The sequence below is a fragment of the Oryctolagus cuniculus genome, chromosome 3 (assembly GCF_051225735.1).
Source record: "Oryctolagus cuniculus isolate XC-2025 breed Fujian yellow rabbit chromosome 3, ASM5122573v1, whole genome shotgun sequence".
Lineage (NCBI taxonomy): Eukaryota > Metazoa > Chordata > Mammalia > Lagomorpha > Leporidae > Oryctolagus > Oryctolagus cuniculus.
The window spans coordinates 104,370,787-104,398,539 of record NC_142869.1 but is presented as its reverse complement, the minus strand read 5'-3'; the positions used below and the strand labels follow the sequence as shown (position 1 = coordinate 104,398,539).

The window sequence follows — 27,753 nt, the reverse complement described above, 5'->3', positions numbered from 1 at the left end:
CCTGTTGTTCCTCTTCCACTCCAGCTCTCTGCTGTGTCCAGGGAGGGCAGTGGAGGATGGCCCAAGTGCTTGGGCCCCTGTACCGTATGGGAGATCTGGAGGAAGCACCTGGCTCCTGACTTTGGATTGGTGCAGTGCCAGCTATAGCGGCCATTTGGGGAGTGAACTAACGGAAAAAGAAAGACCTTTCTCTCTTTCTCTCTCTCTCACTGTCTATAACTCTACCTGTCAAATAAAAAAAAATTAAAAAGTGGGGGGTTCACAAGAAAATGTGGTAGAGTGTCAGAATATTATAAGTGAATTATGTGAAATTTTTTCTAATTATGTTAATTTTGGTGTATTTTGCAGTAAATATATTAATTCAGCACAAGGATATGTGTTTTAATTTGTAAATAAATGTATGTTGAGAGTATGTTGAACTTTTTATTTTTTAAAGATGTATTTGTTTATTTGAAAGAGAGAGGAAAAGAGAGGTGGGGGTGGAGATCTTCCATCCACTGATTCACTCCCCAGATGGCTGCAACAGCCAGGGCTGGACCAGGCTGAAGCCAGGAGCTTCTTCCAGTTTCCCCACATAGGTGGGAGGGCCCAAGTACTCGTGCCATTTTGTGCTTTTTTTGCAGGGAGCTGGATCAGAAGTGGAGTAGCTGGGACTCAAACCAGTGCCTATATTGGATGCCAGCATTGCAGGCTGTGGTTTACCCACTACACAACACCAACCCCCTAAATTTTTTTAAACTCATCAGCTGTGTAACATAAATATTTAAATTCACTGAATTTGGAATATCAGATTAGTAGTTTTCAGTGTAAAGTGGAAAACTTTTCATATAGTTGTGTCTGAAAGTGTCCATTTGGCCTTCATTCTTAAGTAAATATGATGATGAATGAATTCACTTTAAAAAATTTATCCCTGTCTCAGCATTCAAATTTCAATTTGATTTACTTCTTTGTAGGTAACTTGAGAAGTTTTAGATTTTCTTTCTTTCTTTTTTGTTTGTTTCTAATGTAATTCTGAAGTTTTACCAGCATGTGTTTAGGTTTAGTTCATTGCTCAGTAGTTGTTCTTGGCAGCTGATGAGGCCTGTCTATGAACTTGTGTCATCCTTCAGATCATGAAAATTATCCTGTTTTTTTCTATATATATCTTTGTTCCTGTTTTTATCATCCTCATGAGTACTTTCTAGATAAATATTGTTATGTCAGTTTGGCCTCCAGGTCCCCTGTTTCTCATATTTCGATATTTGTGGTTTTAGTCCATCTCCTCAAAAGTAGTCTTTGCCTTGTATTTTCCGCTTATGTTTCAGTTTTATCCATTTTATGATTTATCATGCACAATGATTTTGTTATTTATTCATTGATTCATTTGAGAGAGAGGGAGAGATGTGGAGGGACAGGGAGAGAATCTGAGAGCATGTGCTCCCATGTGTTGATCCCCAAATGCCTGTTGGAGCTGGGGTGAATTAGGAACTTGATCCAAGTCTCCCACCTGGGTGGCAGGAACCTATTTACTCCCATAGTCTGCTTTAGCAAGAAGCTAGAATCAGAAACCAAGGCTGGGAGTTAAACTCTAATATTCTAATGTGGGATGTGAGCATCATCACTGGCGTCTTAAGCACCACACCAAACGCCTGCCTCTTGTTATTTATTTTAATTAAAAATTATTCTTTCTGTCTGACCACTTTTTCAAAGCAACGTGTTCTTGATTTATTCAAGAGTATATTATGTAATCTGGTGCATCTGGTGCCAGATTCCACCTGGGCACCTGTTCGAGTCCCAACTGCTCCAATTCCAATCCGTCCCCTGCTTAAGTGCCTGGGAGAGTAGCTGAAAATGGCCCAAGTACTTGGTGTCCTTCACCTTGAAGAAGCTTCTGGCAGGATTTTCTTTGGATTGGTCCAGCTTCAATTGTTGCAGCCACTTGGGGAGTAAACAAGAGGATGGAAGATCTCTGTCTCTAACTCTGCCTTTCACATAAATAAATAAATAAATCTTTTTTTAAAAAAGAGTATATCATGAGAATCTTGTTTTTAAGTTTACCATTTTACTTGCTGAATTGTCTCCATTTCTATAAAGGTTATTATTTATTTACTTACTTGTTTTCTATTTTGAGCCTTCTCTTTTGTGCTGTTAGGTTTTCCCCAAATGTCTGTTGTCCTTGGTTTTTCATTCATATTTTAGGATGAAGGATTATGTTGCTAAGTGTTTGGCTGGAAAAGTCTGTTTCACAATTAATCTTCCTCCCTGAATAGGCAGGCTACAGACATGTTCACTATAAGTGGGCAAGGGATCTCACCATGATTTCCCTGTAGGTTGTATAAATGTTAGGAGCCTCCACACCATATTAAATTAATGGAGGCTTACTTTGTGTGGTAAAGTACTTCAGTGTTTAATTTCTGTTAGGAGTTTATTTCTCCTTTTCCCCCATCTATTGTCTGTTGTGATATTCAGAGTTAGTCCAATCTGTAGCTCTTGGTCTGTCAGGAACTGACATTCTCACAAGAAACTTCCCCAGACAGGTGTTCCACTTGCTTTAGAAGGCAGTTCTTAAGCTTTGGCATGGTGGCAAAAGCCACAACTGCCAGTCTTGGGAAAGGCCAACTGTCTCAGCTATCCTAAATACTGCTTTTCTAAAATAATTATCTTGATGATTGCTGTTTGACCTTTTTCTACGCTGTATTTGAGGAAAGTTAGTTTTTCTTTGGACCTCCTTGAAAGAACCAGGGATACTATGATTATCTTGGATTGTGTTTTTTATCCCTTTCTCTGTCAGTCTGTTCCTAACTCATTGATTTCTTCGCTAATTTGTTTCCATTTATCTGCCTTAAAATTTTGAGATTCTTATCTACTAGTCTCACTCTTTGTTATATTCTACCTCCCTACGGTTTCATTTTTGGTAAAAAATTTGTCATCTCAACAATGACAAATTATTGGGAAATGAAAGACACAGATAAATGTGCTTACTTCACTGCCTTGAACCATGTACTGTTTGCAAAGTTTCATCTTGGGTGCAATTTCTGATCCGTGTATCCAGTCGTTAGAAAATTGATAAAATGCTCTATACCATTGTCAAATATGAATTGAGAAGAGAGTATGAATCACCTTTTAAGCCAAAAATTATTTTTTGTTGTTGGCATGCAATATAGGATATGTCTTAAAGTATTTAGTGCAAGCTTAGGCTCAAATCAGTCAGTCATTGCCAAATTTTACTGTTTATGTATGACTCTGGGCAGGCTACTTAGCTTTTCTACACCCTAGTTTACTCATCTGTACCTTTGCAGGGGCAGCTATTACTTTCCTAATAGAGTTATTTTGATAATCAAGTTAGAAAAATACCTAAGGCTGAAATTTACAAAGTTTTTAGAAAATACCTAGTCTCATTATTTTTATATTGTGTCTATTTAGGAAATGTTAATTACATCTTTTAGAAACCCTGTTCTGCCAAGTTGACTATGAAGCAGATTATTCTAAAATGAGATTTCACTGTGGATTCTGTTTTTTAATATTGAAGATCTTATAGGGAAAAAGTCCTTCATTTATATGAGCTGAAAACTTTTGGTGAAGAAATTTGTTGGCTTTTTGAATCAGTAGCAGGCGTCTGAAGAGTCTTAAGAAAGTTCATGGAAGGGCCAGCCAGCATTGTGGCATAGAAGATTAAGCCTCTGCTTGTGACCCAGGATCCCATATGGGAGTACTGGTTCAAGTCCCAGATGCTCTACTTCTTATCCAGGTTCCTGATAATGCACCTTGGAAGGCAGCAGGTGATGACCCAAGTGCTTGGGCCCCTGCCACCCATGTGGGAGAAGTCAGTGGAGTTCTTGGCTCCCAGCTTCAACCTGGCACAGCCCTGGCTGTTGTGGCCATTTGGTCACTGAATCAGTGAGATCGAGAGACCTATCTCTTTCTCTATTTCTCCATCTGTCTGACACTATCCCTTTTAAGTAAATGAATAATGAAATTTTTTTAAGTTCATGAGAAGTCTGTATTGTGAACAATACTAGTCATAGATTTCAATTTTTTTACACCAAAATAAACAATAATTCCATTTTCCATGAATTTTTTGAAGCACTCTTGTAATTCTGGAGGTTAGCTAGAAGTGTTTGTTGTTCCCTCTTTATTTTAAAGATTTATTTATTTATTTATTTGAAAGGCTGAGGGAGAAACAGAGACAGATATCTTCCATTCACTGACTCTTTGCCCAAATGGCCTCAACATCCAGGTCTGGGCAGGGATGAGGCTAGGGGCCAGGAAGTTCATCCTGGTCTCCTATGTAGCTGGCAGCAGCCCAAGTACTTGGACTGTCTTCTACTGCCTTCTCAGACACATTAGCAGGATGCTGGATCAGAAATGGAGTAGCTGGGTACCTGTACTCTATGAGTTGCCAGCATCAGTGTCTAAAGTGGATGCTTAACCCTTTGTACCACAATGCCAGGCCCCTGTTCCCTCTTGGAAGCCAATCAGTAATACCCTTCACATTGTATAATTTTTCAGTGTGTACGCCTCTGTAACTCTGTAACAAATCAGATGTCTATCTCTATGGTCATTTTGAATATTTTGGTAATTTTCCTCCATTTTATTTCAAATGGTTATATTGTCCCAGAGCTCAAGTTGTTATTTTCTTTCTTACATTGAGTCCCCTTTATCAGTGAATTTAATTTCTCATTTTCTAAATTACAAACCTTAAAGTCCTATCACTTCTACCTCTGCCAATATGTTATCTTATAATAATACCTGACTTTTTGTAGTAAATTAGTTTTACAACTTTGTATGAATGCCATTATATGGCATGTACTCTTTTATGTCTGACTTTTTTGTTCCATCAGTTATATCTGAGGTTCAACCATGTTGTGTTATAACATCTTTCATTCTCATTACTATATAGTGTTTCATTACATAACTATATCACAATTTACCCATCTGTTGTAAGTGGACATTTTACTTTGGCTTGTGGCCATCAAAAATATTTTATTGTTTTACTTTCATAATTATCTAGAATCCATCTATAGACATTCTTTTATGTACTTTTGGAGAACATTTGAATTTATACTATTGGATGTGTTTATATAATTTGGGGTGGAATTATTTGGTTGTAAGTTTCATTTGTTTAATAATAGTGCATTCAGTTTTCTAAAGTGGTTATAATAATTTATACTTTATCACTGTAATTTTAGTGAGGCATTGTCTCTTTCATGTTACCCATTCTATTTAGAAGTAGGTATCACATTGTTACTTTAATGTATTTGATGCCTAAAGAAATTTAATTCATATGTTTTGATCTTGTGAGTACCTTTTTTTTAATTGTCTTATGCAATATTTAACTCTTTGGACATTTTTTTCTGCTGGATTGCATTTCAAAAACTAATTTGTAGTAATTCTCTGTATATTTGGGGAAGTCCTATATTATAGATACCATCTTCTACCTTATGTACTGTTGAAGAATATTTGCCTACTCCACAGTTATAAAGATATTTTCCTATTTCCCTCTCCTAAAACTTTTTTTTAGGATTTATTTATTTATTTGAAAGGCAGACTTACAGAGAGAGAGGGAGATCTTTTATCTGCTGGTTCACTTACCAAATAGCTGCAATGGCCAGAGCTGGGCTGATCCAAAGCCTCCTGGAGGCTTCTTCCAGATCTCCCATGTGGTAGGGGCCCAAGTACTTAGGCCATCCTCCACTACTTTCCCATGTGCATTAGCAGGGAGCTGGATCAGAAGTAGAAAAGCCTGGACTTGAACTTGCGCCCATATGCCTGCTGGTGCTGGAGGTGGCAGCATTACTCACTATGCCACAGTGCTGGTCCTCCAATTCATATTTCTGCTCCTGTTTCCACTCCCAGTTCTGTAGATAACAGTGATCATTTTACCATCCTGGAGCTAGCAAAATTTACCAGCAGCTTTGCTGCCAGATGGAATGGAATTGATTTGGGGCTGAAGGGAACTAGGATAAACCTGTGGATTTATCAGCTGAAAGTAGCTAAATCAGTTTGAAGGGAAGGGGATATCCTACAGCTCTGCCAGCCAGGCTTAAAAAAAAAAAAAAAGGAGTTGAAAGCTAAACAGAGACCTCAGGAGCCATACAATATGAGTGAGACAGATAAATTCAGTTAAATCCAGGCAACTTACTAAACAACTTACAGAAAAGTCCAGATGGGAGATCTTTCTCTATGTCTCTCCCTCTCTCTGTAACTCTACCTCTCAAATAATTGAATAAAATTTTAAAAAATCCAGATGGAGTTGTTGAAGTGTATTAACTAAAATGTCTAGTTTTTACCAAAAATTGAAACACTAATGAGTTCCAGAGAAAAATCAAAAGCCAGACATAAGGTTATGTATTATTATAAGTTCCGCTTACATGAAGTTTCTAGATAAATTTTAATATGAAAGCAGATTAGTTGTTTCCTAAATTTTCATGTATAAAGAACTTTTTGGAGATATTTTTCAATTATATTGTGTTGATGGATGCACAACTGTATGTAGTCACTAAAAATCTTTATACTTTTGAATTGGGTGAATTTTGTTACATGTAAACTATACTTCAATAAAATTCAAGAATGGGATGGGGAACTAACAACCTACTTACAGTACTCATATTATTGATTTTAACTGTTGTGATTACCTGCGTGCTGTTCTGTTTTCAAATAAAAGTAAATAATCATCTGTAGTTTATGAAAGTAGTTGAAGATAACAAACAGCTGGAAGTATTTAAGAGGCGTATTTTTTTTAATGTAGAAATGAATAATTGTTGCTAGAAGCAGCAAAATATGTCCTTAAAAGTCTCCTTTGCTTTTTCTTAAGTCACTCTTAACTTTCTTTCCCTCTAATCTTGCTGTGTTGTCTTTCCTTTAATGCTGATTGTTGACTTAAAAATAGTTGTTTAACCTAGCAGTTTTATTCAGTTTTTAAAGTTATTTTATTTATTTGAAAGGCAGAGAGGGAGAGTATTCTAGAGAGCTCCCCTTCCCTGTTTCACTCCCCAAATGTCTAGAACAGCTGGAGCAGGATCAGGCCAGCAGAAACCAGGAGGTGGGAACTCCATCGAGAGAGAGAGAGAGAGAGAGAGAGAAAGAGAAAGAGATTGAGAGAGAGAGATCTTCCATCTATTTATTGGTTCACTCTGCAAATGGCCACAACAGCTGGGGTTAGGCCAGGCGGGAGCAAGGAGCCAGGAGCTTCTTCTAGGACTCCCATGTGGGTACAGGGGCCCAAGCACTTGGGGCATCTTCTGCAGCTTTTTCCAGGTGCATTAGCAGGGAGCTTGATCTAAAGTGGAGCATCCAGGACATGAACCAGTGCCCATAATGGATGCCAGCACTGCAGGCTGTGACTTAACTTACTGTGCCACAACGTTGGCCCCAGTTATTTCATTTTTAAATAACATTTATTGATTTGAAAGACAGAGCATCAGAGATAGGGACAGAGAGAGACAGAGATGGAGCTATCATCTACTGGTCCATTCCCCAAATGGCACAACAGCCAGGTCTGGTCCAGGCCAGGAGTCAGGAATTCCATCCTGGTCTCCCAAGTGGGTGCTGGGGCCCAAGTGCTTGGGCCATATTCTGCTGCCTTCTCAGGAGCATTAGCAGGAAGCTGGATTGTTTGTGAAGGATCCTGGTCTAGAACTGCATTGTGCTATGGGTTGCTGGCAATATGAGTGACAGTTTAACATGCTGCACCGTGATACCAGTCCCTGTTTTAAGAATCATTGAAAATTTTATTCTGTTATTTGTTTTGATACAATAATTATATTTTACATGTCCAGTTTTTTTAAAAAAATATTTATGTATTTGAAAGGCAGAGTTACATAGAGGCAGAGGTTGAGAGAAAGAGAGAGAGGTCTTCTATCCACGGGTTCACTCCCCAAATAGCCACAACAGCTGGGGCTGGGCCGATCTGAAGCCAGGAGCCAGGAGATTCTTCTAGGTCTCCCATGTGGGTGCAGGGGCCCAAGCATTTGGGCCATCTTCCACTGGTTTCCCAGGCCTTAGCAGAGAGCTGGATTGGAAGAGGAGCAGCTGGGACTCGAACTGGCTGGGAGCCAGGATACCGGCACTGAAGGCGGCAGCTTTATCTGCCGCACCACAGCACCTTCTCTTCCATTCAGTTTTTTTTTTTTTTTTTTTTTTTAGATTTATTTATTTATTTGAAAGAGTTACACAAAGAGAGAGAGAGGTCTTCCATCCGCTGGTTCACTCCCTAGATGGCTACAACGGCCGGAGGTGTGCTGATCTGAAGCCAGGAGTCAGGAACCTCCTCCAGGTCTCCCATGTGGGTGCAGAGGGCCCAAGGACTTGGGCCATCTGCTGCTTTCCCAGGCTATACCATGGAGCTATATTGGGAGTAGAGCAGCCGGATCTTGAACCGGCGCCCATATGGGTTGCCAGCATTGCAGGCGGTGGCTTTACCCGCTACACCACAGCACCAGCCCTCCTTCTATTCAGTATTAAAGCATATTTGTTGTATATTTTTAGTGGTATAAAAATCAGGAGGCTCTCTATTAGAGAGGTTTTATTTTTCATTTTGATTCCTCTGTCTTTGGGAAATAACTACACCCCCACCAAATAATTATGAGAGTAGAAAACATAATTCATATATCTGTAAATGCGTTTTTACCTTTTAAACATGAACAAAAATGATTCAGTGTAAAAACCCTTAAGCTATAGCATTTTTCTTCTTAGAACTCTGTAGTAATTATATTGTTTTCCTTAGACTTTCAGGAGTGAAGAGAAATGTTAGCCATCTTGGTTTTTGTTCCTTGTATATGTTCTTTGAACATTTATATGAAGGTGCTTCAGACAATTTCAGGAAAAATGGAATTGAGAGAGAAATTTATTTTCTTGTAAAAGCATTCGGGGCCGGCGCTCCGCCTTGCGGCGCCGGCACACCGGGTTCTAGTCCCGGTTGCCCCTCTTCCAGGCCAGCTCTCCGCTGTGGCCAGGGAGTGCAGTGGAGGATGGCCCAAGTGCTTGGGCCCTGCACCCCATGGGAGACCAGGATAAGCACCTGGCTCCTGGCTTTGGATCAGCCCAGTGCGCCAGCCGCAGCGCGCCGGCCGCGGGAGGGTGAACCAACGGCAAAGGAAGACCTTTCTCTCTGTCTCTCTCTCTCACTGTCCACTCTGCCTGTCAAAAAAAAAAAAAAAAAAAAAAAAAAGCATTCGGAACCCGTGCATAGTTTTTTCATAATGTGAATTTTCCATGAATTTACTGAAGATTGCTCATACTTTCACATTTTTTTTCCTCTTTTTGAATTTCACAAAAATATATTTCAGTGGTGGTTTCTTATTTTGGTTAGTTATTGTGGAGTTTGTTCATATATACTAAGTTGTTTATTCAACTCAGGAAAATCTGCTTCTGTTATCTTTAATTTATAATTACAAATCTGTTTTGGTGCCTTGTAGAACAAGCATCTATTTAGTAGGCTTTTTAAATGAATTTATTTATTTGAGAGAGTAACAAAGAGGGAGAGATAGAGATCTTCCATCTTCCAGTTTATTTCCCAAATAGCTACAACAGCCAGATCTGGGCCAGAAGGAAGCCAGGAGCTGGAAACTCCATTCCAGTATGGATCTAACTTCATTCTTCTACATAAATACATCCAGTTTTGCCTACACCATTTATTGAAGAGATTATCCTTTCTCCAGTGTGTAGTCTGGGCACTTTTGTCAAAAATAAGTTGGCTCTATATACATGGATTAATTTCTGGGCGCTCTATTTTGTTCCATTGGCTATGTTGGTTTTTATGCCAGTACCATGCTGTTTTACTGTTTTAGTTACTATACCTTTGCAGTATATTTTGAAGTCACATATTATGATGCCCTCAGCTTGAGGTTTTTGTTTTTGTTTTTTTTTTTTTTGCTTAGGATTGCTTTGGTTATTTATGTCTTTTGTGATTCCATATGAATTTTAGGATTGTTTCTCTAATTCTGTAAAGAATGTCATTAATATTTTATAGGGATTGCATAGAATCTGTAGGTATCATTAGGTAGTATAGACATTTTAATGACATTAATTTTTTCAATCTATGAACAAGGAATGTGTTTCCATTTTTTTGTGTCCTTGATGATTTCTTTTGTCAGTGTTTTATAATTTCCATTGTACAGATCTTTCACTTTTTTGGTTAATTTTACTCTTAAATATTTAGGGTTTCCGTGGGTGGGGGGCTGTTTTGAACGTGATTTCTTTGTTTTCTGTGTCACTGAGTTCATCATTAGTGTATACAAAAAACTGGGTTTTTTTAAATGTTGATTTTGTAACCTGCAACTTTACTGAATTGGTTTATCAGTTCTAACAGCTTTTTACTTGGCTTTACAAGCAGCTGTTTACCCATAACACAGCCTCCAAGTAGTTTTGATGTTGTTCTCTGTCTTGGATATCTGTGATCTCTATTTATCATTTTTCTTTGATTCAGAAAATTTTACAGTGGTATATTTTCCCCCAGTGCTAAATACATTTCTTATTTCTAATGCAAATGTTTAGTTGTGTATTTATTCACAATTGCTAGTAAATATTTTGATTTTTTTAGCTGTTTTTATTTCTTTTTTTCTTTCTTTTTTTTTTTTTTTTTTTTTTTTAAAGGCAGAGCGGACAGTGAGAGAGACAGAGAGAGAGGTCTTCCTTTGCCGTTGGTTCACCCTCCAGGCCGCCGCGGCCAGCGCGCTGCAGCCGAAGGCAGGAGCCACGTGCTTATCCTGGTCTCCCATGCGGATGCAGGGCCCAAGCACTTGGGCCATCCTCCACTGCACTCCCTGGCCACAGCAGAGAGCTGGCCTGGAAGAGGGGCGACCGGGACTAGAACCCGGTGTGCCGGCGCCGCAGGTGGAGGATTAGCCTATTGAGCCGCGGCACCGGCCTCTATGTATTTTTCAGACAACATCTTCCTTCAATCTTTGTTTTCCCATTTTATATTATTGTTTATATGTCAAGATAAAATAAATATTTTACTCCTCATTTTGAGTAAGGTCCTTCCCTTTACCCTGGTAGTTTTTCTTTTTCCTGATAGAACTCATGTGGTTTTCTTCCCTCATTAATTATTCTCTCTCTCTCTCTCTCTCTCTCTTTCTTTCTTTCTTTCTTTCTTTCTTTCTTTCTTTCTTTTTTTTTTTTTTGACAGGCAGAGTGGATAGTGAGAGAGAGACAGAGAGAAAGGTCTTCCTTTTTGCCGTTGGTTCACCCTCTAATGGCCGCCACTGCCAGCGTGCTGCGGCTGGCGCACTGGGCTGATCCAAAGCCAGGAGCCAGGTGCTTCTCCTGGTCTCCCATGCAGGTGCAGGGCCCAAGCACTTGGACCATCCTCCACTGCACTTCCAGGACATAGCAGAGAGCTGGCCTGGAAGCGGGGGGGCAACCGGGACAGAATCCGGCACCCCAACAGGACTAGAACCCTGTGTGCCGGTGCCACAGGTGGAGGATTAGCCTATTGAGCCGCAGTGCCGGCCTCTCATTAATTATTCTTAAATGAAAAGAGAATTCTCCAGACCTGAGTCCATATATTGGAATGTAGTCTTGAAATCCCTTTGCTCCTGCAAAGTACTCTGCCAGTGTCATTCTTTCTTCCATTAATTTTCCAAGTTGCAAGACAGTATCATCTAGTCACTAATACCTTGACCATACTATGGGTTAATGATGCATCTAGATGGAAATATTACAAAAGCAGATAACTGGATAGGAATTTTATGTGATACATCTCCATAGGAAGCACTGTGATAAGGGTAAAGTCTTACCAGGTAATTCATTTGAGATAGATTTAGACTTTTGTGGAAATCTAGGTAGTTCTTAGAGAGTATTGCCTATTATATTCTATTCTGTTTTTTACTTGATGAAAACTTATGGGATCTGATGTATGAAAGACCAGTGTTTGTAGTTCTAATTTTGCAACTCTGTGGCTTTCATGAATGTGATTGTTGAAAAGATAAAGGAAGGTGAATCAGATATTAATTGATACTAAGCTTTCATGAATGATCTTATTTATTTTATTTTTTGATTGATATATTGGAAAATACACTTTGACAAAATAATGGCTTATCTATAAATATTAAAGTTGCCTAGATTTCAGGTTGATAAGTTACAAATGCTTATGATTTCATTTCTTTAAAATTATTTGAACTCCTCATATATTTTTTCATAATCTAAGACAAAGATTGCTTTGTGACCCTTTAAATATGGGTATTTCTGTAATTGCTGGATCAGTCAGTTGAACTTATCTGTAAATTGCTTCTTTTCTTTTTAGGTACAGTACTCATCTGTGTGAGATACTATTTAAATCCTAAGACTATAATAAAGTGGCAATGTCTCGGGAACCTACCCCACCTTTACCTGGAGATATGTCTACTGGTCCTATAGCAGAAAGCTGGTGTTATACACAGGTATACGCTGTTAATCTTTTCTTACTATATGTCACTTAAATTTTATATTAGTTTGAGAATATTATTGAGAAACACTTTGAATATAGTTATTAGGGTAAAAAAAGTAGATTATAGGATGTTGAATAATGTGACAACTTAAAAGCATAAGAATCATCGTTATTATAATAGTGGTCTTCTGAATCTCTTAGGTTAAAGTAGTAAAATTTTCCTACATGTGGACCATTAATAACTTCAGTTTTTGTCGAGAAGAAATGGGTGAAGTGTTAAAAAGTTCAACATTTTCATCTGGCCCAAATGACAAAATGAAATGGTAAGATTTTTGGTTTTTTGTTTTTGATGTGATCATCATCTGTTTATGGTTTTGTTGTTATTGTTCCTGAAAGAGTATTAGTATAATTTTTAGTAGATTGGTAATAAATTCCTAGTATTATGGAGAACTGTAAAGAACTGTGGGGAGGTTGGCAGGAGTACTATTGGTGATGATAATTGACGTGATTTCAGTATTGCCTCTTTTTTTTGCATGTTTCAAGTATTATATTCCTCCAAGTGAGCCTATTGTTTTATTTTAGGTGCCTGAGGGTAAACCCAAAGGGATTAGATGATGAAAGTAAAGACTACTTGTCCTTATATTTGCTTTTAGTCAGCTGCCCCAAAAGTGAAGTTCGAGCAAAATTCAAATTTTCCCTTCTGAACGCTAAAAGGGAAGAAACAAAAGCAATGGGTAAGTGATTTGCAAACTGAGTGAAGAAGTCTCTGTGTAACTGCATACTGTGACTTCTGCACCTTTACCTAGAAAAATTTGGCATTTTTTCCCACTAAAATCTAAGTTAAGTTGTAGCTTAACCTAAAACTTTGAATTTGACCATTGTTTAGTTTTTTAATTTCAATGTAGAGCTATAGTTGTTTTATGAAGTCCTAAATGTCATGACATATAAAACTGGATGAGAGGAATATTAAAATTTAACTTCTTTGTGTTCTGAAATGACATTCCCTTGTCACTTAGAAAAATAGTACAGGGTTCCTCATTGATGCCTGGCCATGCACAATAGGAATTTAAAAATATTTCTTCTTCCTTGCCATTTTTGTCATAAAATCTGAAGAACAGTATGAATGAGATGGAATGCCTTGAAACTGTCACTAAAACTTCTTAAGAAATGGACTGAACACTTACTGAAAGTCAGTCAGTTTTTCTTAGTGTCAGAGCCTATTAAATTCAGCCCAAGATTTATGTATTTTAGCCAGCTGAAATGCTGTAGCCTCAAGCTTCATAAAAGAAATGTGCAGTATGCAAGAAACTACCTTATAAGCTGCCATGTTAAATTTCAAATATTTTCTGATGTAAGTCCCAGAATCAAGTAGTTTTATTACAAAAAAAAATCTCCACACATTTTAGTAGTATGTTTTATTACCAAAGTAATATATATTTTCATATTGTCTGTCATTTAAGATAGCTGAGTATTTCATTTAGATTTATTACTGATTGTCTACGTCCAGTTTGTTCTTTGTATAATAGATGAATAATTTCTTTAGTGGATCATATTTATTTCCTAGTATACAGTTATGTATTACTTGAGGAATTTGAAATATTTCTTTGTGATACAAGGATACTTAAACAAGTTCATGGCAAAAAAATTGTACTTTGATGCAAAAATTTTGGAATCCATGTATAGTTTTTTCATAATATGCATTTTCTATGAACTTTTTTAAAAGTCTTATTTACTTATTAAATCTTTTAAGAATTATACTGAGTCTTCTAGATTCTTAATGAAAGTTGTTCTAGGGACAGGGTGACTATTTCTAAAGCAGGACTATTTCTTTAGCCTTTTCACCAGTTAATGGATTTTTCTGTAATTCAGTAAAACTTAAAATTAGTGCAAGGAGTATCCCAGGAAAGATCTTAAAAGATGCCTTGATGATTTAGGTGTCTATTTTTAAAGGGAGAAGCAGGAAATGAGAAATATATTTGCAGCCAGGTTCTGATATTAGATGGAGTAGTATTGTTTATGCCAACATATTTTGAAGCAATTCAGAGCCTTTTAGGGTCTAGATTTAAAAAAAAAAAAAAAACAAAAACGAACAAACAAACAAAAAAAACACCTCTTCCATCTCCATGGGATTTGATCTGGCTTTTCTACTTAAATACTCAGAAGTCTTAAATTGAGCTTATTGATGATGGTCAAAATTTGAGTAGTGATGTGGGGCAGTTCTACCTGACTTAACTCTTAGGACATTTTATTTATGAACACACATATCTATAATATTTGAGAGATATAAAGGCCAATTTCTGCATATTTCATATAACTGCTATCATTAAGAAACATGTCTCTTAAATACTTGTTTTATTTAAGCTTCTTTTCTGTTTTCTACCAGAAAGCCAAAGAGCATACCGATTTGTGCAAGGGAAGGACTGGGGTTTTAAAAAATTCATTAGAAGGGATTTTTTGCTTGATGAAGCCAATGGTCTTTTACCAGATGACAAGCTTACATTATTTTGTGAGGTGGGTACATTTTTACTATAAGGAACATCATGATTTTATTTAGTGATATGACAAAAGTATAAACTGGATTAATATTATACATACTTTAAAAATTATGTAATTGGTATAAATGTTAGGGTTTCATGGGTAAATATTTGAAAAAGCTGACTAGATTGTCTGAAAAATCAATATAGTGTCCTGGTCAGAAAAAGCTTTGTCATATTTTTACTCATAAATTGGATGTACAGTTACACTGCTACATATTAAATCCTTACTCCTCTTGAAAAGATTGAAGATGTGCACATCATTGTATGAACATTTCTAAATATCTTCTTGCTTCTCCATAACTGTGACATAGATAGTCAACATACTTTTTTTTTTTTTTAAATTTATTTATTTGAGAGGTAGAGTTATAGACAGTGAGAGGGAGAGACAGAGAAAGGTCTTCCATCCACTGGTTCACTTCCCAAATGGCCACAATGGTCGGAGGTGTGCTGATCCGAAGCCAGGAGCCAGGAGCTTCTTCCAGGTCTTCCACGTGGGTGGCAGGGGCCAAAGCACTAGGGCCATCTTCTACTGCTTTCCCAGGCCATAGCAGAGAGCTGGATCAGAGGAGGAGCACCTGGGACTCGAATTGGTGTCCCAATTGGATGCTGGTGTCCCAAGCAGAGGATTAACCTGCTGCGCAACAGCGCCAGCCCCACAGTATACTTTTATATTTTCAGGTTGATCATACTGAATATTATTACTGGAAGTTTACCAGTTTGAGCTCAAAAGTACCTGAAAAAGATTGGGAAGATTATGTAAACAATTGGATTATCTAATGGGTGTTGGCATTATAAATAATAGATCAACACTTTTTAAGATATATGTCTGTTGACAAATTTATATGCTAAATTTATATACATCAAATGTCATATTTTGAAGTTACTGCTCCTGCCAATAATTTACACTATGATTTGTCCTAATTTGAGATTTGAATTTGTTCCTGTAATTTTGTCATTAGGAACTTTAGCTTGACGAACTTTCGAGGTTCATCCTTGGCATGACATGAAGGAGTATATAATATTACTGGTACAGCTTACAAAGCATATATACATTATTAAAAATCTTAAATGTTCAAGGTAGTTGAGAATTTTCATAATAAAGTCCATTAAAATGTTATAAGCACAACATGAAATATATTTTGACAGATTATTGTAGACTGAAGAGTATAGTAAAAGAATGATAACTTCCTTAACTGCTGAGTTAGTTTTAATCTCTGTATAGTAAATATGTAAAAAAAAAATTCATGGCAGGATTATAGACTAATTGTAAATCATTATATTGTGTTAGAAGAATAATTGATATATAGCCCAAGAGACCATGTAGTACATCTTATTTTTAGTTAGAAAAGTTAGATGAACTGTGTTACAAATCTGTTATAAATATAATTATTTGACTAATAAAGCATGAACTAGAAGTCCCTGGAACAGATCTTATCATTAATTTGGGAGAACAAAAACTAAAACATATATAGGCAGATAGTTCAAATATTAGTCTAAATAAATACAATTTAAACTACTTAAAATTTTTGGCACTCTTAATGTAGAGTCTTCCAGAATTTTAACAGTCTATTAAATTTTAACTTGTTAATTTTAAAAGGTATTAATTTAGAATTTAAAGGATATTTAAATTAGAATTTAAAGGTTAACCCAATTTTTAAATTGACTACAGTTATAGTCTTTATGAATGCATCTTTTTAGAAAATATTTTTCAAAATTGAAACAGTGTACAAAATTAAAACAGTGTTCAAATATTTTGATAATGTATTATACTGGAACCTAGACAATTAAGAAATTCAGAATTGAGGCTGAAATTAAGTCTAAGATCATTTTTAGATGTATTTTTGAAATTTTTGAAGTGTGCTTGGTATCTATATACTAGATTGCACATACTAGTGACCCCTTAAGAAATAGAATCCACCATCACTTACATTTTTATGTTGGCGTTGATCAGATCCACTTTTGGGACTTTTTTTTTTTTTTTGACAGGCAGAGTGGACAGTGAGAGAGAGAGACAGAGAGAAAGGTCTTACTTTACTGTTGGTTCACCCTCCAATGGCCGTCAAGGCTGGCGCACTGCGCTGATCTGAAGCCAGGAGCCAGGTGCTTCTCCTGGTCTCCCATGCGGATGCAGGGCCCAAGCACTTGGGCCATCCTCCACTGCACTCCCTGGCCACAGCAGAGAGCTGGCCTGGAAGAGGGGCAACCGGGACAGAATCTGGCGCCCCGACTGGGACTAGAACCCAGTGTGCTGGCGCTGCAGGCGGAGGATTAGCCTGTTGAGCTTCGGCGCCGGCCCACTTTTGGATCTTGAAGTACCCAACTTTTTAGGCATTTGTACCCTGGGCACCATATTTAATATAGATGGGCAAAAAGTATTTTTAATCAATAGTCTTCATGCCCTCCATCATTTCTGCCACCCCTCTCACAATGCCCTTCCTTCTACAGCATCTCCAGCACTGCTTGCAGAAGAGGAGGAAGCACTGCCCTACCTAAAGAACTGCCTCCTCTCCCTCCCCTGCAAGTGGTGCTGTAGACAGGTAAGGCAGTTGGATGCTACCCATTTTGTGCAAGACAGCTTCATCTTGCAAGTTCTAACACTAGTTCAAGTGACCAGAGGTAGATGGTGATTTCTGGCAGTGTAAAGAGCTCTGTCTCCTCTTTCCCCAAATGATGAAGAAAATAAGAATTGAGGAATACATAGGAAAATTAGAACACTGGCTTGATCAGTTTATCTTTTGAAATCCAACAGTTTTTAAATACTCTATAAATACTCTAATAGTATACACATACAGACCCATGCCATTCCATTATACACAGAGAAATATTTATATACAGATAAAATATATATAATGTGTTTTGTCATTAAGTTAAAATAACTCATTGTTGAGGATGTGTCTTTTTTTCCTATCCTCTTTTTCTTTGCTAAGATATGAGATAATCCTTCAGTTTTGAAATACGTGTTATAGTAGATGGAATTTAGATTTTATTTTCTAAAAAATCCTTATTGGCAAAATGAAAAGGTGATTACTGTATTTAAAAATGACACCTGTATTTGAAAGTCATAAAGTCTTTAAGATCCACTTTCATAGATGACAATGTGAAATTGGACTATTAAAATTTTCTTACTCTGGAACCAGTGTAGGGGTTGTATGTAGTTGTTAAGTGAGGAAAGATTGTAGTACCATAGAGATTTGGAAACTTCCTAGCTTTCAGAATTAATTTGGAAGATTTATATTTTTGAAAATTGTGGAGCTAGAAGTCAATTACTTTCCATCTAGTGGAGACTCAGCTTTTCAGGATAGTCACAGGGTTTATTAGATCCCTAATGTGATCATTTTCAGTCTGAATTATATTTTATTATCAGATTGAGCCAAAAGCAAATTTGAAAAGGGCTTAAAAATAAGTTTGAGGTTTTGCCTTCTAATGTTTGATAATTTTATGTATTGTGCATTTTCCTTTTTTTTTTTTTTTTTGGGTGGGTGTGTGTGTGTGTGTATGAAAAAATAAATTGAAAGAATTTCAGCCTTTTTCCTGAATTTTTTAATTTTAGGTTCCATTTAGTAAAAGGTATAAGTATTCATTACCTATATTTGAGTATATAATAAGGAAAACTAAATTTTAATCATTTTTTTAATTATAGGTATCAAGAAAACAATCAGAACTCATTGTATATCAATTTTAATTGGATCATTAAATTCTGCTCTATAAGTAGTTCCTTGAATACCCTTTCTAGTATAAAATGTTTGTTCTGTTTCTTAAAATTTGTGGTTGCTTAGCCAGCGCCGTGGCTCAATAGGCTAATCCTCCACCTTGCGGCGCCGGCACACCGGGTTCTAGACCCGGTTGGGGCACCGGATTCTGTCCCGGTTGCCCCTCTTCCAGGCCAGCTCTCTGCTATGGCCAGGGAGTGCAGTGGAGGATGGCCCAGGTGCTTGGGCCCTGCACCCCATGGGAGACCAGGAAAAGCACCTGGATCCTGGCTCCTGCCATCGGATCAGCACGGTGCGCCGGCTGCAGCGGCGGCCATTGGAGGGTGAACCAACGGCAAAGGAAGACCTTTCTCTCTCTGTCTCTCTCTCTCACTGTCCACTCTGCCTGTCAAAAAAATTAAAAAAAAGAAAATTGTGGTTGCTGTGATAATACTATGTAGATGAGAATGTCAGTAATACAAGTTTGAATTTTGCTTGTGTATGCAGAATGAAATATGCTATCAACAGTTTCTATATCAAATAATTTCTGAATTGTTTATCCTTGTATTTTCTCTATAACCTGTTTTTTGCCAAAATTTTATATCAATTGTATTGAGTTAAGAGACATAAACAGAACCTCTCAAAAAAAACAAATCCTTTCCTAAATTAATCATTTTCATAATTCTGCATACTTTATGCAAGTAAAGATCTAGTTCCTTCTGTCTAAAAATTTCAAGAACAATGCTTGATATGAAGGAATAAATACTGTATGGGCTACAAAACTGATCCCTAAATAAACCTGAATATTGACCAACATTTTTGAATTATGTATCATAACGTGTAGAGGAACAAGGCAATCAGGTAAGGTTTAGTGAAAATTTTTCCCTGTTTTGTAGTTACTAAAATTTTAGAAATTATTTGATTTAAAAACTTAATAGAATAACCTTTATTGGTGGGTCTATTTTTGTGTATAGTAGCCTGGCTCCCATACTTAGAAAAACATCTCACAAAATTATTGTGATAAATATTTTCTCATTATGACTGTATTAAGCTAAAATCACTAATTTTAAGTAATATTAAAAAAGAACTGTGGTTGAACACTGAAGACATAAAAAACCTAAACTGACCCATAACCAAGTCAGAAATTAAATCAGTAATAAATACCCTCCCAACAAAGAAAAGCCCAGGACTGGATGGATTCACTGCTGAATTCTACCAGACATTTAAAGAACTAACTCTGATACTTCTCAAACTATTCAGAACAATTGAAAAAGAGGGAATTCTCCCAGATTCTATGAAGCCAGCATCACCTTAATTCCTAAACCTGAAAAAGATGCAGTAGAGAAAGAGAATTACAGACGAATTTCCCTGATGAACATAGACGCAAAAATCCTCAATAAGATTCTGGCCAATAGAATGCAACAACACATCAGAAAGATCATCCACCCAGACCAAGGGGATTTATCCATGGTATGCAGGGATGGTTCAACGTTCGCAAATCAATCAATGCGATACACCACAGTAACAAACTGCAGAAGAAAAAACATATGATCCTCTAAATAGATGCAGAGAAAGCATTTGATAAAATACAACACACTTTCATGATGAAAACTCTAAGCAGATTGGGTATGGAAGGAACATTGCTCAATTCAATCAAAACAATTTATAAAAATCCCATGGCCAGCCATCCTGTTGAACGGGGAAAAGTTGGAAGCATTTCCGCTGAGATCTGGTACAAGACAGGGATGCGCACTCTCATCACTGCTATTCAATATAGTTCTGGAAGTTTTAGCCAGAGCCATTAGGCAAGAAAAAGAATTAAAGGGATACAAATTGGGAAGGAAGAAGTCAAACTATCCATCTTTGCAGATGATATGATTCTTTATTTAGGGGATCCAAAGAACTCTACTAAGAGACTATTGGAACTCATAGAAGAGTTTGGCAAAGTAGCTGGATATAAAATCAGTGCACAAAAATCAACAGCCTTTGTATACACAGGCAATGCCATGGCTGAGAAAGAACTTTTAAGATCAATCCCATTCACAATAGCTACAAAAACAATCAAATACATTGGAATAAACTTAACCAAGGATGTCAAAAATCTCTATGGTGAGAATTACAAAATTTTATAGAAAGAAATAGAAGAGGATACTAAAAACATGGAAAAATCTTCCATGCTCATGGATTGGAAGAATCAATATCATCAAAATGTCCGTTCTTCTCAGATCTGGGAAAAATGATACTGAAATTCATATGGAGGCACAGGAAAACTCGAATAGCTAAAGCAATCTTGTGCAACAGAAACAAAGCTGGAAACATCACAATACCAGAATTCAGGACATACTACAGGGCAGTTATAATCAAAACAGCATGATACTGGTACAGAAACAGATGGAAAGACCAATGGAGCAGAATAGAAACACCAGAAATCAATCCGAACATCTATAGCCAACTTATATTTGATCAAGGAGCTAAAACCAACTCCTAGTGCAAGGACAGTCTATTCAACAAATGGTGCTGGGAAAACTGGATTTCCACATGCGGAAGCATGAAGCAAGACCCCTACCTTACACCTTAGACGAAAATCCCATCAACATGGATTAAAGATCTAAACCTATGACCCAACACCATCAAATTATTACTGAACTCGGAGAAACTCTGCAATATATAGGCACAGGCAAAGACTTCTTGGAAAAGACCCTGGAGGCACAGGCAATCAAAGCCAGAATTAACAATTGGGATTACATCAAATTGAGAAGTTTCTGTACTGCAAAAGAAACAGTAAGGAAAGTGAAGAGGCAACCAACAGAATGGGAAAAAATATTTGCAAACTATGCAACAGATAAAGGTTTAATAACCAGAATCTACAAAGAGATCAAGAAACTCCACAAAAACAAACCAAACAACCCACTTAAGAGATGGGCCAAGGACCTCAATAGACATTTTTCAAAAGAGGAAATCCAAATGGCCAACAGACACATGAAAAAATATTCAGGATCACCAGCAATCAGGTAAATGCAAATCAAAACCACAATGAGGTTTCACCTCACCCCAGAATGGCTCACATACAGAAATCTGCCAACAACAGATGCTAGAGAGGATGTGGGGAAAAAGGGACACTAACCCACTGTTGGTGGGAATGCAAATTGGTTAAGCCACTATGGAAGTCAGTCTGGAGATTCCTCAGAAATCTGAATATAACTCTACCGTACAACCCAGCCATCCCACTCCTTGGAATTTACCCAAAGTAAATTAAATTGGCAAATAAAAGAGCTGTCTGCACCTTAATGTTTATTGCAGCTCAATTCATAATAGCTAAGACCTGGAACCAACCCAAATGCCCATCAACAGTAGACTGGATAAAGAAATTATGGGATATGTACTCTATAGAATACTATACAGCAGTAAAAAAATAAAATAAAATCCAGTCGTTTGCAACAAGATGGAGGAATCTGGAAAATACCATGCTGAGTGAAATAAGCCAGTCCCAGAGGGACAAATATATGTTCTCCCTGATCGGTGACAACTAACTGAGCACCTAAAAGGAAACCTATTGAAGTGAAATGGACACTATGAGAAACAATGTCTTGATCAGCCCTTGTCCTGAATGTTGAGGAACTACTTACTATTTCTTTCCTTTTAGTATTTTTTTTCTACATAATACCATTGGTTGAACTTTTTAACACACAGTTATTCTTAGTCATTTAAATTTTACTGAAAAGTGATCACTTTTAAATATTAGAGTGGGAATAAGTGAGGGAAATGTACAGTTCGGCACATGCTCACTCAGACTTACTCCTAATGGTAGAGCTGTTAACATGCCTAGGGGATTCCAATTCAAACGCATCAAGGTGGCATGTACCAATGCCATCTTACTTGTTAAACTGATCAGTTTAAGTTCATAATTGATCAAAAAGATAGGATTAAGTGTCAAAGGGATTACATAAATAAGATCAGTGTCTGCAAATAATAATTGATAGAACTAAAAAGGAGAGAATGATCCTACATGGGAAGCAGGATACACAGCAGACTCATAGAATGGCAAATGCCCTAAACAGCACTCCAGCCTCAGAATCAGCCCTTAAGGCATTTGGATCTGGCTAAAAAGCCCATTAGAGTTTCACAGGCATGTAAAGCCAAGACACTATGGCAAAAAAAAAAAAAAAAAAAAAAACCAGCTACTAAATGAAAGATCTCTGTGAGATCCCAGTGGGAAGAACGGGCCACCAAAGAAGGAGGTACCTGTCTCTGAAGGGAGGAGAGAACTTCCATTTGACCATGGCTTGGTCTAAACAAGATTGGAGTTGGTGAACTCAAGAGGCTTCCATAGCCTTGGCAGCTCATGAGAAGAGCCTCGGGTGATTACTGACGTCATAAATAAGAGTGTCAATTGTTAAATCAATAACGGGAGTCACTGTTCACCTGCTCCCCATGTAGAACCTCTGTTCTTAATGTGTTGTACTATGCAAATTAATGGTAAAACTACTACCCAAACAGAACTGTATACTTTGTGTGTCTTTGTGGGTGCAGTCTGTTGAAATCTTTACTTAGTACATACAAAAATTGATCTTCTGTATATAAAGATAATTGAAAATGAATGGTGATGAAGAATGGGATGGGAGAGGGATCGGGAGATGGGATGGTTGCGGGTGGGAGGGAGGTTATGGGTGGGGAAGCCACTATAATTCACAAGTTGTACTTTGGAAATTTATATTTATTAAATAGAAGTTTAAAAAACTGTGAGAGTAGGTGTTTAGTCTAGCAGTTAAGATGCTCATAGCCCACATCAAAGTACCTGAGCTTTATTCCTGGCTCCATCTCATGACTCCAACTTCCTGCTACTGCTGACCCTGGGAGGCAGCAGTAATGGCTTAAAGAATTGTGTTTCTCTCAGCTATGTGAGAGACCTGGATCATGGTCCCAACTCCAACTTTGGTCCTGGCCCACCTCTAGCCATTGGAGGCATTCAAGGAGTGAATCAGCAGATGGGAATTTTCTCTCTCTCTCTGTCAAATTAGTATTATTTTTGGGTACCAGTGCCGTGGCTCACTTGGTTAATCCTCCGCCTGTGGCGCAGCATCCCATATTGGCGCTGGTTCTAGTCCCAATTGCTCCTCTTCCAGTCCAGCTCTCTGCTGTGGCCCGGGAGTGCATTGGAGTATGGCCCAGGTCCTTGGGCCCTGCACCACATGGGAGACCAGGAAGAAGCACCTGGCTCCTGGCTTCAGATTGGTGTAGCACGCAGGCTGTAGCGGCCATTTGGGGAATGAACCAACAGAAGGAAGACCTTTCTCTCTCTCTCTCTCTCTCTCTCTCTCTCTCTGTCTCTGTCTCTGTAACTCTACCTGTCAAATAAAAAAAAAGAAAAATTAGTATTATTTTTAAAAACAAGTAGTGTGTACTACAAGGAGTTGTTTGGAAAAAGAAATGTGGAGTTTAGTTGTAGTCTTCCTCTGATACTAATAGCAGTGTGACTAAGGACCGTTTATTTACCTTGTCTTGTACTCACTTTGAAATCTCTTTAAAACAAGCTGAGTAGATTATGTAATTTTATGACACATGATTCCAAGAGGTGTGGATGAGAAAAAAAAAGTGATTTATAAAAATATTCTCTGAAACTTAAAGGTTTTCTAGTTTTTCACTGGAAATGTTCACTCATTCATGTGGGATTCATGGTTGTATATCTGGATGAATAGGGACTTCTGAGACTTAATACTTGAAATATTTACATTGTACTATTGTTATACTGCATGTGTTAGTATGTTGGCAGTTTAGTCCAGTACATCCATTTCTAATTAAAATTTCCTATATCGTTTATTTATGGCTGTTCTTATTTATACCCTTATTTAATGAAAGCCTTATTTTTTTTTAATAATTGCCGCTATCTATTGTTATGTAACAAATGACCTCAAAATTAGTGCTCAAAAACAATAAATTACTGGGGCCAGAACTGTGGCATAGCAGGTTAAAGCCCTAGGCCACAGTGCCAGCATCCCTTTTGAGTGCCAGTTTGAGTCCCCACTGCTCTGCTTCTCATCCAGGTCCCTACTAATGCACTTGGGAGAGCAGCAGAAGATTTTCCAAGTCCTTGGGCCCCTGCACCCATGAGAGAGGCCTGTCAGAAGCTCCTTGCTTCAGATTGGTTCAGCTCCATCCGTTGTGGCTACTTGGGGAGTGAACCAGCAGATGGAAGACCTCTCTCTGTTTCTGTCTCTCTCTGTAACTCTCACATAAATAAAATAAATCTTCAAAAAAAAGATTACTAATATAGCATTTTTTATTTAAAAAAATGTTTCATTAAATCCAAAATGTTTTCTTTACTAGTTGAGGAAGTATTTAATAATTAAATATAATGTGAAGTTTCCAGTAATAGAGTATCTTTTCTTAAGGGTGATGTGGAAGACTTAGTCAGTAGTGTTTAGGGTTTTTTTCAGTAGATATTCATCCTTATAGGAACATAATTTAATACTTGTTATATTAGAATCTTAGAATCTACACAAAAACAACAGTGTAGTCGTACCAACTTTTATTGTTTCAAATCAGTTTTACTAGAGTGGAAACCAGTAGAAATAACACTTTAAAAACTTCCCATTTGGCCTTTGGCCCAGCAGTTAAGATACCACTTGATAACCCAAGTCATATATTGGAGTGCCTGTGTTTAAGTCCGAGCTCTGCTTCCAGTTTTAGCTTCCTGCTAAAGGGTGCCTTGGGAGTTGGCAGAAGATGGTTTAAGTACTTGAGTTCCCAGTTTCTAGCTTCCACCTGACCCATGACCAGCTATTATAGGCATTGGGGAATAAACCAGCAAATGGAAAATCTCTCTGTCCTGCCATCGTGTGTGTGTTTGTGTGTGTGTGTGTGTGTGTTTCCACACATGCGTGCACATCCATCTGCTTTTCAAATGAATAAAAATTTGACTTTCCATTTGCATATCATAATTTCATTATCTTTTTTATGCTCTAAAAGTCATTATAAGCCTTGAACTGTGAATTTTAAGTATAGTAAATTTAATTGTTATTAGGTCTGAAGTGTAAATGAAAGGATAAAAAATTTCTTCCTCCACTTCATAGAAATAAATTCTCCTTGTTTGACACGTTTTGGCTTTTCCATTGAGAAATAATTTTTGTAGTAACTTTAATAATCAAACATTTCAGCTAATCAGTGAGCCATTTATTTGAATAAGCTGCCACTGTTTAAAAATTCTGGTTTGTTTCTGTTTTTTAAATTCCTAAATTTAATTCCCTGGTATTAGGATTTTTGACCAGGAATACACTGATTTATCCAAACGATTTTAAGGATAAAATATGTAAGTACAGGCTTAGTAGTTAGTTATTGTTACTAATTTGTGAAAATGTTTTTCTTGTTATCTCTCTTTTCATTAGGTGAGTGTGGTCCAGGACTCAGTAAACATATCAGGACATACTAATACAAATACCTTGAAGGTGCCTGAATGTCGACTAGCAGAAGATTTAGGTGATCTCTGGGAAAACACAAGATTTACAGATTGCAGTTTTTTTGTGAGAGGACAAGAATTTAAAGCTCATAAATCTGTACTTGCAGGTACTTTCTACTTTTGGATATTGTAATATGTTTTTTAAATAGATCTGTGCAGTAAACAATGATGCTTAATCTTGTTACAGCCCGATCCCCAGTTTTCAATGCAATGTTTGAACATGAAATGGAAGAAAGCAAAAAGGTATGGCTTAAATGCTAATATTTTTTTGAAATATAAAAAAGTGGAATATGTATTTTAACAGTACATTGGTTTCCTCTCACCTACCTGGGAGATGTGGGTTGAGTTTGTGACTCCTGGCTACATCCCCTTGCCAGTCCGAGCTATTGTGAGCATTTGAGGAGTGAAGTAGCAGATAGGAGCTCTCTGTGTCTCTCTGCCTCTCAAATAAATAAATAAAAATGTAAAATAAAAATAATTTGTGTGTTCTTATACTATGATAAGTAAGAGGAATTTTTAAATAAATTAGAAAGATGGGGAAGAATGAAGACCTTGCATCTGTTCCCCCTTTCTGTACTCAGGGATTGATTTTGAAATTTGCTTTCTAGTGATAAGAAAAGTTTGTCACCAATTGAGAGGATATTTAGGATATATTTAATGTAAAGGATATAGATTATGTCAATATTATTACACTACTGACTCTAATCAAGATATTACCTGTTTGACTTCCTCAGTTTGTTTTTTTTTTTTTTTCCCACCTGTCATCTTAAAATGTGGTTATATTAGAGATTGGAGATTGATTCTTTGCTGGTTGCATAATATGTGTCTTTACAACTCCATTTGGACAGCTCCAGAATTTATTTTTAGCTCACTTTATTCTTTCTGCAGAACTAGAGGCTGAAATAAAATAACTTTTCTTTCCTCTGATAGAAGATCGAAGGAAGTACTATGATCAGCCTTCTAGTTGTTTACAAGTGAGGAGACATCAGTGATGTCAGGTGTTACTGGCAGCAATGGGTCAGAAAAGTTTGATATTACTTAATGTTAGATCTTTATTTATTTATTTTAAAGATCAATTTTTATTTATTTGAAAGGTAGAGTTAACTGAGAGAGAGAAATCTTCCATCCTCTGGTTCACTCCCCAAATGATTCTAACAGCCAGGGCTGGGCTAGGCCAAAGCTAGGAGCCAGGAGCTTCTTCCAGGTCTCCTACATCGATGAAGGGATCCAAGGACTTGGGCCATCCTCTGCTGCTTTCCCAGGCACATTCACAGGGAGCTAGATGGGCAGTGGAGCGCAAGTCCTCCAACCAGCTGGCATTGCAGGTGATAGCTTAACCCACTATGTCACAACACCAGCCCCAATGTTAGTTATTTAGATTTATTGATTTCAGGAGAGAAACAGGAAACAAAGATTTAGAAATTTAAAAGCAACTATCTGGGGCTGGCACTGTGGCGCAGTGGGTAAAGCCACCTCCTGCAGTGCCAGCACCCCATGTGGGTGCTGTTACAGTCCCGGCTGCTCCACTTCCAATCCAGCTCTCTGCTATGACCTGGAAAAGCAGTAGAAGATGGTCTAACTCCCTGGGCCCCTGCATCCGTGTGGGAGACCTGGAAGAAGCTCCTGGCTCCTGGCTTCGGATTGGTGCAGCTCTGGTGATTGTGGCCAACTGGGGAGTGAACCATCAGATAGAAGGCTCGCTCTCTCTCTCTCTCTCTCTCTCTCTGC

General features: G+C 37.4%; 1 protein-coding gene across 1 annotated transcript in view; it reads left to right on the top strand.

The window, feature by feature from the left end:
- The window catches only part of SPOPL (speckle type BTB/POZ protein like), a 65,302-nt gene that overhangs the window by 25,346 nt on the left and 12,203 nt on the right, over positions 1–27,753 (top strand). Inside the window, 9 exon segments of the mRNA XM_089329245.1 lie at positions 12,224–12,359; positions 12,548–12,669; positions 12,929–13,080; positions 14,730–14,857; positions 17,329–17,366; positions 17,368–17,389; positions 17,391–17,420; positions 25,955–26,132; positions 26,213–26,268. Coding sequence (XP_089185371.1) covers positions 12,282–12,359; positions 12,548–12,669; positions 12,929–13,080; positions 14,730–14,857; positions 17,329–17,366; positions 17,368–17,389; positions 17,391–17,420; positions 25,955–26,132; positions 26,213–26,268 — 804 coding nt within the window. The 5' untranslated portion in view covers positions 12,224–12,281.